This window comes from Ornithorhynchus anatinus, chromosome 4, assembly GCF_004115215.2.
Source record: "Ornithorhynchus anatinus isolate Pmale09 chromosome 4, mOrnAna1.pri.v4, whole genome shotgun sequence".
Classification (NCBI taxonomy): domain Eukaryota; kingdom Metazoa; phylum Chordata; class Mammalia; order Monotremata; family Ornithorhynchidae; genus Ornithorhynchus; species Ornithorhynchus anatinus.
In genome coordinates, this window is record NC_041731.1 from 100,628,530 (window position 1) to 100,640,003 (window position 11,474).

The 11,474-nt window shown below is 48.7% G+C and overlaps 1 protein-coding gene across 3 annotated transcripts in view; it reads right to left on the reverse strand.

Annotated features, from left to right (window-relative positions):
- Positions 1-7,246, reverse strand: part of LMO4 (LIM domain only 4) — a 20,788-nt gene extending 13,542 nt beyond the window's left edge. Inside the window, exons 1-3 of one of the 3 annotated variants that reach the window (XM_007664065.2) lie at positions 6,817-7,246; positions 4,727-4,830; positions 3,821-4,059 (exon numbers count right to left, since the gene is read on the reverse strand). In XM_007664065.2, the coding sequence (XP_007662255.1) occupies positions 3,821-4,056 (236 nt within the window). In that variant the 5' untranslated portion in view covers positions 4,057-4,059; positions 4,727-4,830; positions 6,817-7,246. Of the gene's footprint in view, positions 1-3,820; positions 4,060-4,726; positions 4,974-6,816 lie in introns of those variants that run through there. The other 2 variants (XM_007664068.2, XM_029062736.1) reach the window with 2 other exon arrangements.
- Positions 7,247-11,474: the final 4,228 nt, after the last annotated feature.

The window sequence follows — 11,474 nt, forward strand, 5'->3', positions numbered from 1 at the left end:
TTCACATGCTCCTGTGCTGTCATTGTGCTTGAGTGGGCAGACTTCAAAGTGATATTAAATAACCAACTATTAGATTTACCTAGCACGTCCTATTGGAAAAGTGCCATTTAATTACCTAGCCTGTTCAATTAAAGGGACAGCATTCTCTGAATATAGCAGCTTGCTGTTGATTACCAGGGAAATGAACTCTCTGCCTGGCGGCTCCTGGATTTCTAACACCGCCCCCCATCCTCCCGCCACCCCCCCCCCCCCCCAAAATCTCCACCACACACGCACGCGCGTGCACACACACACACACTCACACACACAGACACTGCTTACCCCCCCACACGCTGCGCAGACTGCGGCTGCGGAGAACCACGTGAACTGCAAAGATCGGAGCAGCGCAACTCTCTCTCCCACCCACCCACTTCTCCCCCAAATCCCCTGCCCACCCTTGAGCAAGCTGCCTCTCCAGGCCCAAGCGGAGGTGGGTTGACATCTTCAGGCCACCACCCGCTCCCCCCTTACCCCTGGTCTCAGGACCCCCTGCTTGACCCGGGCCACCCAGAGGAGCTGACACGGTCTCTGGAAGGTTGGGGGTGGAGGGTGTCTTTCTCCCTCCCCACCCCCCCCATTCCTCCTGGAAACTTCCTCTATCAGCTGCTGCGGCCCTGCTCTCCCAGAACCATTCTGGAGGGGGGTGAGGAGTTCAGCAGGAACTTCGCTGCACAGAAAGGCAAGGGAATTTGGGGGGGGGGGGGTGTTGGCCAAATTGCCCAAGGTGGTGTTGGGGTGGCGGGGGGCCTGAGGCTGGCTTTGGCCCTTTAAGAACTGCCTGGGTAACAAACATCCTTCTCCCTCCCCCCCCCCATTCTTTGCCTCCCCCTCTTAGAGGCCAATTTTGTTAATTAAATGTTTTGTTTGCGACGCGACTCTCATTCATTTCGGACACGTCATTCCGAGTAGATCTAAGCCAGAGACCAGATCTCATTAGATAAAACCCCATCAGAACTAAGAGAAAATGGAGGAGCCACTAATTAAAGCTTTTAATTGTGCGGATTTGCTGCTGCTGCTGCTTTATCTGAAATCTTGGGGAGGGTTGGTGGTGGGGGGGGATGGGGGGGCCGAGGAGAAGAGCGCTTCTTTGGCTCCCCTCCCTGCAGATCCACTTTAACCTTAAAAATGGGGAGAGAGGGGAATTGGGGAGGAAAAAGGTACACTCCCCCCCGCCTCCCCCTTTACTTCCCTCCTCCCTTATCCCCTCACCTCCAACCCCAGCTCCCAATGAAAAAGAAGCTGCAGCTTTTAGTCAGATCTGGGTTGTTTTCAAAAACCACAACCTCAACGTCAGACAGTTTAAAAGCCCCTTAATAAATCGCTCTGTGGTCCCAGCCCAGGCCTGGGAGCGGCAGAGCCCCTTCACCTGGCGGCTGCAGAGCTGATCAATCCTCTTTTCATTTTGTTATTCATGTCTAATTTTCCCCAGTGACTCTGATTAAGAGTTGCGCCTATGGATTTGGCCTCAGATAAGGGAATTGAAAGCCCTTCCAACAACAACTGGGATTTGGGACGGGGGCTGGGGAGGTGGGAAATGGGGGTGGGGAAGAGAGAGAAAGGGAGCCGGTCACTAACACTGGCAAATCAGCTTCTGACAGCTTTGGGGATCGAACTGGCATTAAGATGTGGGTACTTTTAAGGGGAAGAAGAGGAGGACGCATGAGGTGAGGTGGTAAGGCAGAGAAGCTGTGGAAGACCCTGGGGCAGCATCTTGCAAACCCCAGACATGGAGTTTGCAGAAATAAATTAGCTACTGAGAGCCATATTACTTCTTTCCCAAGCAAATCTAGATTTTCATTCCCCTTATTCAGTTTAAATGTTGCTGAACTCCATGCCCTTTGCACGTATTAGTTCAATTACTCAGAAACAGAAAAATGGAAGATGAAAGGTGAGAAGAAAGAGGTGAGCAAGTTTAAACACTGGGAGAGGAAAAAAAAAGCCCCCCCCCCCCCCCAACCAATCTCTCCCCCGAGCCCCCACCCCCCCAAAAAAAGGACAGACATCCATTTTTGGTCTACAAAACTAGAGATTCGGACCGGCTTGCTCCCTCAACTTGCCTTGGGGAGCGTAAGCGGACACAACTTCTCTTTTTAATTTGCAGTAATCAGAAGCGAGGGTTTGTTTGATGGCGTTTGGAGAGAGATGAATTTGTACCATTCAGTGAACTGAACACTAGTGTCAATTTTTCCACTTCAAACCGACCTCCTTTCTTACCACCGTTCTGCTCTATTTAATTACAATTCTGTCAGGATTATGGTTGGAGTGAAAGCATTATAACCCTGCATGTGCTGATTTCTCAGCATTTACTTTTAAAAGAACACTTAGTGAAATTAGCCATCTCTCAAAGAAGGGGAGAAAAAAAAAAAACCCACTCCCTGACTATACTTCTATTTAGTTGATTACGGATGCAGGCAAACAGGACAGAAGTTTCACTGTCAGAATAACTAAAAGACTTTTTAAGATAATGATATCTCTAAGAGGTATTTCCATATTCAGCTGAGTCTGCTTTAAAATATTTCCCAATAGCATGAACCATAAGGCAAGAATTTCAATACGGCTAAACTTCTAAGATTTATAGTGAAATGATTTCCCCAAGGGATAGAAAAAACTGAACTTTACTATTAACTAGGAGGGAAAAAATTTGGATGACTTTTGGCATTTACATTAAAAGTCAAAACCATTTCAATGGAATGCAATTCATCTTAAATTTGTGCATTTCCCTTATGCCAACAAGGACTTTTTTATTATTAATTACTGGATGTTGAAACAGAACACCTCCTTGAAGCATTCATGTGCATCAGTCTATCAAACCATTTACTCAAATTAAATGTGTAATCCTTCAAATGCCTCCTTTCAAATTAATGAGTTTAAGGAGCTTGAATTCACCTGAAAAGATCCTATAGGCACCTGACCTACTGAATTCTTTCCATTAATTGCACTGAAACTTGTTGGAAGAGATCATTTATACAGAGGCAATGTTGCTTCCTATACATTAACCGAACTACTCAAAATGAATGGATTTAAGAGCTGTTTTTCTAATCTGATTCGAGAACTAGAGGGATGGATCTAAAAAAAAAAAAAAGTTGTCTCCCTATTGGAATGCCAGCATTTTCTACGCTGCAAATTATACATCGGCATTCTGAGTCTCTGTTTCTGCATAATAGCGTGAAGGAAAACATCACCAACTAATTTTGGGGCTATAAGCAAGGATTACTGGCTCTTTAATTTGACAGTCAATCAACCCTTTTACAAGGAGCACAGAGAATGAGTCACTTTCTTTCCACTAAACATTTTTTCAAGGTGTGAATGTAAATATCATAATTAATCAGATACCATAGGCAAGAAATTATCACTTCAACTTCAGTTTTATTTTTAAGCCAACCGTTCAATGGTGTGAGTGGGTCTGCGCATTTCTGGACATCACCGCACACAGCCTTTAAGGAAAGCAGATTAACCCAGCCTTTTGATTTCTGTTTATTTTTAGTCGGTGCTCATTCTGTGCTGACAACCACTTTGAGAGCTGCAGAGTCCCAGAGACTGCCTGTTCTCCCTGTATCCCCCCCAACCCCGCCCTCCGCCCCCACCACAACCTGGGCCGGACGAGGTATCCTACAAAGCGGGGACACTTGCAACTCACCTGACGACAAAATCTGATCCCGCTCACCCCCAAAATAGCCAAGATCTCTTTCTTGCTACCACCCTGAAATCCCAGGCTACCTGGCTGAAAAACAGGTGCTCTTTCTCACCGCGGATCGGGAAGTTGGAGGCCGCCCCTCCTTACCTGATATAGTCATTCCTGCACAGGATCATGCCGCTCTTGGTGTAACAGGATGTGCCGATGTCTCCGAGCTGAGCCTGGCAGCAGGAGCACTTCAGGCACCGGCTGTGCCAGTAGCTGTCCATGGCATAGAGCAGGAAACGGTCCGCGATCTTCCCCCCGCAACCTGCGCACCTCTTCCAGGACAAGGAGCCAGCCGTCACCGGGGGAGGCTGGGCGCTGCTGCCTGGGTTCACCATGGTCTGCGGGGGAGGGAGGGGAAAGGGGGAAGAAACACAAGACGGAAGAGAGGAAGAAGTCGGTTATCACAGAGTGGGAGCCGCAGACGGGGGTGTGGGGGTGTGGTGGGGAGCGTCGTTTTCAACACGAGAGGGGACAAGAAGGGGGGAAGGCGACCAGACTGAGCTCACCAGCTCTGGGTTTACTTTGCCAGGGCTTTGTTCTAGGTCCCCGAGTTCCTCAACTTCGCAGCGTGGCCTCTGACAACTTTAGCTTGGCCACTGTCAAAACTCCTAGGGCGAGCGAGACTCTGCTGAGCAATCCCTCGCCTCTCCAACGCGCGCTCTAGGCCAAGTGAAGGGGTCCCCTGGGGCCCCCGGTTTCTCTTCTAACCCAGGCCCGGGCCCTCTAGAGTCCAGGGCCCGGGCAAGGCTGGTACAAGGCCGCAGGAGCCGGGATCCCTATACGGTCTCAGCTCTGGGAAGTGCAGCTGCAGTTCACAAGTTGGGTACAGTTTAGTTTCCTGAAAGGGAGGGAAGGAGGGAGGGCCATAGAAGATTGAGGATGGGGGGGGGGGGGGAGGGAAATGGCGCAGGGAAGGAGACTGGAGGGGTGCGGGGGGAGAGAAAGGGGAGGGAATTGTGCGGTGTGTAAAGTTGCGAAACTGGTTTTTCAGATTTTAAACAGCACCTTTCACATGCCATTGTGGTGACTGCCATCTCCCATTATTGGTCCAAATCTCATTTCATTTTGAAGATCAATGAGTGTTTTCTCTGGGTTTTCAGGACACTGGTCTGAATAATAGATCATTGAACTTTAGGACGCCTGTTAACTTCCTATACAAACACACTCCACTTTTGTCTCGCTAATCTGCCCTTGATCAGCAATTTAAATGCTAAAGCTTTGTTCCTCCAAAAAGGGGACTTTACTGATAATACTAAAGGGAGAGAGGGAGACAAAACAATCAAGGGATACAAGTTAAATTCAAGTTAGCCCCGCTGTCACCCCAAAAACCTGCCCCCCACCCAATCCCCCGGCCCCTTGCAAAAAATAAATAAATAAATAAATAAATAAATAAATAAAAATCCCAACACTTTCTAATGAATGCCACCACAAGCGAGACAACCGGAGACTGGTATAGGAATCAATTTATCAAGCTTAAGTCTAAACGGATTATTCTGTTGCCTCCCATCCCGATTCCGGTAAACTCCTAGTCTTCCTCCAGTCACTTATTCTATAAAAAGATCATGTTATTTACTGCCAATTAAGCAGCATGTTTTGTCTTTGTCCTTTGTAAGCCGCGTGTGTTCCCACCGAGGCTGCTGGAGACATTCAGACTGATACCTCGGAAGAGAGAGGGCGAACTTTGCCTGCCCCGGCCCAACTTGGCTGCTGGAATTAAAAAAAAAAAAAAAAAAAAAGGCTAAGGGAACGAAAAGCAAGTACTCGGGCTCCTTAAATAGGGCCGATTTTAAACACATTTCCTCCAAAAGAGTCCCTAAACGTGTGTCCGGTGACCGCACAATAAACCAGAAGAAGAACGGCCCCAATTAAGCTGTAACAAAACCCTGAGACTTTGGAAACAGAACCACTCTAAAACCCATTAGCGTTGCATTTATCCGAATGCATCATACCTTTATGTAAATTGATTTATCTGATGCATCTACTCGAGGAATTGCTTTTTGTTACAATTTCATGCCCGAACCCAAATGAATCTGCATTTCCTGCTTGGAGTCTTTAAACTGTTTCCCGACGTTTTAATCGCTTCGAGGGTTTATTTTTTTTTTCCCCCAACCTCCCCCCACCAGAAAAAGAGTGAGGTGGGGGAGATGATCAACTCTTCACCCCCAATCTTCGTGCAACGGCCAATATAATGTATTTTTAAAGGAAACGTTAGACTGAGAAAAGCATCCAGTAACCCCATTAGCTAAAGCTCTTAAGGACAAGCAATACCTTAATGCTGATTAAATCTAAAAGAGATGAATCAAGAGGACTGACCAGAAACTGACTCCCCTGATAACTAAGGACGGGCCCTCATCAAGTTTCATTTAGAGTTGGAAAAAAAAAAAAAGCTTTTAAGTTAAATAGGCTTATACTCTAGTAATTACATAGCCAGGCAATTTAGGTCCTGGGATAGAGTCAGTGAAATAGAAAGCAGAGCTGGCAGCTAGAGGCAAAATAAGCCCCCTTTAACAACGTCTCTGGTGTTTTTTAATGGAGACCGAGGGAGGGACAAGCGTAGAGCTGGCAATTTGTAGTACAAAAATGGATGCTTAATTCATGTCTTGATTTTAATTAGGTGATTCACCGGATTTCTCCTGGATCGAAACAAAAGATGTATAAACCAGAAGGAATGCTAATAATCAGAACGATGATAAAAAAAAAAGCCAAAACACCCAACCCTGCTCACTTTGATCTTTTCTGCCACTGTTTCCAAAAGAAAAAAAAAAAATGGGGGGAAAGAGGGGGAGAGAAGAGGGGGCGATGGATGAGTATCGCATCCCCATCTCGATGCCCCCCACACGCACTTCACCCTCGGAAGGGGCCAAACCTTGTCCTTTCTGGGATAAGGGAAAGAAAATCCCACCCCTCCGGAACACCCTTTTGTAAGCTCGCCTGCCCTCCTTCCCCCGTAGTTTCGCAGACTCTCCGGTCACCTCGGTCGACGCATTGTTTACTCGCAATCCGGGACGGCCCGAAAAAGGGGAGGTGAAAATAAAAATAAAAAAAAAAAGGGAGCAGCCCCCCCCCCATCCCCACCTCTCCGTCTGCCCTCTTACCTGCTTTTCCCCTATATTGCAAAATCGCAAAGGGGAAAAAAAAAAAAAAAAGGCGGCGGCGGAGAAACGTGAGCGATGCCTCTCGGCTTCCCGGGGAGAAAAAGGACCGGCCCGACGGAGGGGCAGGGAGTGCTCGCAAGAATCGGTGGAAGAAAATAACAGAACAAAAATAGAAATAAAAATAAAAAAAAAGGGGGGGGGAGGAGGAGGGGGGGATGCGTGGCTCTAATTACTGGGAGCTCCCGGGAAAGTGGCAGGGAGCCCGGACGGCGGGGAGGGGGAGCGGGAGCGTCAATCTCAGGGTGGCTGTTGGTCCTCCGGTGCCGGGGCTGCTGCAGTCGGCGCGGCAAGTTTGGCGATGTGGCTTCACTTTGTAGCGTTTTCTCTCTCTTTTCCGCCCCCACCCCCGAGCCGCCCCGCCGCTCCCTCCTCCTCTTTCTTTCTCCTCTTTTTCTCCTCCCCTCCCTCCGTCCGCGTCCCCCGGCGAGCCCCCCGCTCCGGGCTGGCGGCGGGGCGGAGGTGGCTCGGTGCGTGCGGGGCCGGGGCCGGGGCCGGGGCCGGGTGCGGGGCCGGGGCCGCTCGTCCGGGGGCGGGGAGGCCTGGCTCCGTCTCCCGCTCGCTCCCTGGCGCCCTCTGCGCGGCTCTTCCCCATGTGTTACTGACAGCCCCCAATCCCAACGACTCTCCGGCTCGCCCTCTGACGTCGCCGGGGCCTCCGCCAATCGCCCGCCGCCTGCTGCGGGCGGAATAATAAAACCGGCCAATGGCAGGGCGCGGACGGGGGAATTGTTGCAACGGCACGGAGGAGGAGGAGGAGGAGGAGGACACGCAGGACACGCCCCTCCCGCCCCTCCTCTCCCCTCCCCTCCCCTCCCCTCCCCTCCCCTCCCCTCCCCTCCCCTCCCCTCCCCTCCCCTCCCCCCCCTCCCCTCCCCTCCTCTCCTCCCCTCCTCTCTCCTCCTCTCCCCTCCCCGTCCCGCCCGGGCCTTTGGAGCTCGCGTCCCTCTGCCTCCAGAAAGAAAAAAGGAAAACTTTCTAACCCTCCGTCTTGCCTCAGGGGGACTCTCCCAAGTTTCCAAGTTCCCAGCTTGGAATCTCCCACATTCCCGATTTCCCAGCTTGGAGTCTCCCACATTTCCAATTTCCCGGCTTGGAGTCTCCCACATTCCCAATTTCCCAGCTTGGAGTCTCCCACATTTCCAATTTCTCAGCTTGGACTCTCCCACATTTCCAATTTCCCGGCTTGGGGTCTCCCACATTCCTAATTTCCCAGCTTGGAGTCTCCCAAATTTCCAATTTCCCAGCTTGGAAAAACGCTCTTTGTCCACAGGGTGGGGGGAAGAGGGGCCGAGGAGCGACAGCGGCTGCTGAAGTTGGATAAAAATAATAATTAGGGTGGTATGTGTTAAGCCCTTACTATGTGCAGAGCACTGTTCCTGGAAATACGTTCTCCGTCCCCAGGGTCGGGGGGGGGGGAGAGGGGCCGAGGGGAGACAGCAGCTGCTGAAGTTGAGCTGAAGTTGGATAAAATAATAAGAAGGGTGGTATTTGTTAAGCCCTTATTATGTGCAGAGCACTGTTCTAAGCACTGGGGGGATAGAAGGTGAGCAGGTTGTCCCACGTGGGGTTCACAGTCTTCATCCCCATTTTACAGATGGGGTGACTGAGGCACAGAGAAGTGAAGTCACTTGCCCAAAGTCACACGGTTGGCAGGCGGCAGAAAGGGGATTAGAACCCATGACCTCTGACTCCCAAATCCAGTCTCTTTCCACTGAGCTATGCTGCTTCACTAAATGGTGGTATTTGTTAAGCGCTTACTATGTGCCAAGCACTGTTCTAAGCGCTGGGGGATACAAGGTGATCAGGTTGTCCCACGTGGGGCTCATACTCTTAATCCCCATTTTACAGATGAGGTGACTGAGGCACAGAGAAGCGAAGTGATTTGCCCAAAGTCACACCGCTGGCAAGTGGCGGGGCGGGGATTAGAACCCATGGCCTCTGACTCCCAAATCCGGGCTCTTTCCACTGAGCCACGCTGCTTCTCTGGATGGATGTGGTTTTGGGGGGGGGAGAGGGGGTGATTAAGGGCTGCAAAAGGCTCGATCCCCCAAATACAATCGTATTTATTGAGCGCTTACTGTGTGCTGAGCACCGTGCTAAGCGCTTAGTAATAATGTTGGTATGTGTTAAGCGCTTACAATGTGCCCAGCAGTATTCTAAATGCTGGGGTAGATAGAAGGTGGTCCCACGTGGGCCTCCCCAACTTCATCCCCATTTTACAGATGAGGGAACGGAGGCCCAGAGACCAAAGTGACTTGTCCAAGGTCACACTGCTGATAAGTGGCGGAGGGGGGAGTTGAACCCATGACCTCTGACTGCCAAGCCCGGGCCCTTACCATTGAGCCACGCTGCCCAAATCCCGGCTCGCTCTTTGGATTCGGTCGGGGAGGAAGCGAGGTACCTAGTCAGCCTCCTTAAAAAGCAGACGGATTCGAGGTCTTTGCACATGCAGCACCAGTGGATAAAGTATCCCAACGCGGTTACAGAGTTGGGAAGGAATCGAGGAGCATTCAATCATATTTATTGAGCGCTTACTGTGTGCAGAGCACTGCACCGCGCGCTGGAGACATCCCCGTTCTAACCCTGAACAAATGCAAGGCATCTGAAACTAGTAAAGTTGGGTTTTTTAAGGCATAAAGCTAAATTGGCTTTTACATGTTTTGAAAGAAACCTCACTCTGGCTCTCTTACCCTTTGAGGGCATTAGCTCCGGGGGCCTAGTGGTGGGGAGGGATGCAGAATTTCTTGGATTCTCTTCAGGGTTCTCCCACAGATTACTATGAGTTAAGCAAGTTACTCAAGTCTGTCATCTCTGCAAATGGATTTTAGTCATTCATTTGTAAGGTGGGGTATGGGGGGCGGGGGAGGGGGTGCAGCCTTACGTTTAACATTGCGAAAGCGTCCCGAGGATTTTCTTGTGAAATTGGCTTGTAAGTGCAAAAGATTTCTAATAAGAACGCTTAAATAAGTAAAACAGCACCCGCCGAACAAGTTATATACCGCATACGGTACTGATGGACTTCCAAAGAAAACAAGAAAGAAAAATATACAAAGACTCCAACTAGGAAAGTTCAGCGTTCAAAAGCTAGTGACTAAGTGGGAATCTCTTAGTACCTCAAAATGTAGAGAGAAGAGAATGAAGGGCCGTAGCCTCCAACCGAAGAATTCATAAAAGTAACAACAGAGAGGGATTTAAACGATACTTTGATTTATGGTACGATTCTAAAGTTTTATAGCACTAAATAAAATATATCGAAGCGATGTTAGCTGTCTTATTGATTGATTTTTAAGATCGTGTTCACTGATCAATTCATCTTGGGAGAAAATACAAAGTAAAAAAAAACTCATTAAAACAAAAGTAGCAATTAAAATGGTATATTAAAAAATCCACAACAACCACCTTGAGATCTAGTTAATTAGGGTAAGCCAATTTTAAGATGGGTCTCGTACTATGCCCGGAAGGTTAGCGGATCAGAGCAAGTCAGGCAGGGAATTCCATAAACATATAACTAAGAAACCTTAATTTCCTCATTCGATACTTCTCTTGTAAAATATTTACCACGATCAAGCGAGATAACCCTAGTCATGCGATCGACTTAACTGGGGAGATTTATAGCGCCTAGTCGACGCTGCCGAATTTCAGAGGTATCCGGCGGAGTGAACACCTTGACATTCAACCACGCCGAATGGAGTCGACGCGTAGGAAAGAGGGAATCGAACAAAGGACCGACTTCCAGATTGGCGCGGAAGGGGTAGGCCAGGGGAGCTGAGCGGAACGGGCCACCGGAGTCCCAGTCGGTGGTGTCTACCCTCTTGGAGGGACCGGCTATTTTCCACCGCCTCTTTGAGGGTAGGTGTTTTGCTGTCCAGGGAGGAAGATAGGGAGAGGCCTGATTATGTTTGTTGGCTGGTTTTGTGGTTATGACAATGAGGAAGGTGAAATCATCCATCCCCTTCATAGGATGCGAAAATGAATGGGTTCACTGTAATCAAAATCCAGGTGTACCTTAACCACAGCGCCACCTGTGGGTATTCTTCATTTCTGCATCCGCTTCCTCTCCAGGCAGATTGGCATCGGAAAATCCAGGACCCGAAGTATTAGGTGACGCCCCAGAAATTGAAGAAACTCTGTACCCCTTTGCTTTAAATGCAAAAGAAAAAAAAAAGGTATTCTTGACAAGTCGCTAAAGTAGGTGAAATAATGCTCCAGATTAAAATGATGCCTTGCTAGATGTTAAGTAGTTTCCCATAGTAAAGCATTTGCGCCGTTATTATAATAATAAATTATAGCATATATTTTACACTATAGTATAATATATATAATAGTATATATATATATACACTATTACATATACAATATACTACATTATACTATACTATTATATATAGATACACTATTATATATAATATTCATTCATTCAATAGTATTTATTGAGCGCTTACTATGTGCAGAGCACTGTACTAAGCGCTTGGAATGAACAAGTCGGCAACAGATAGAGACGGTCCCTGCCGTCTGACGGGCTCACGGTCTAATCGGGGGAGAGGGACAGACGAGAACGATGGCAATAAATAGAGTCGAGGGGCAGAACATCTCGTAAA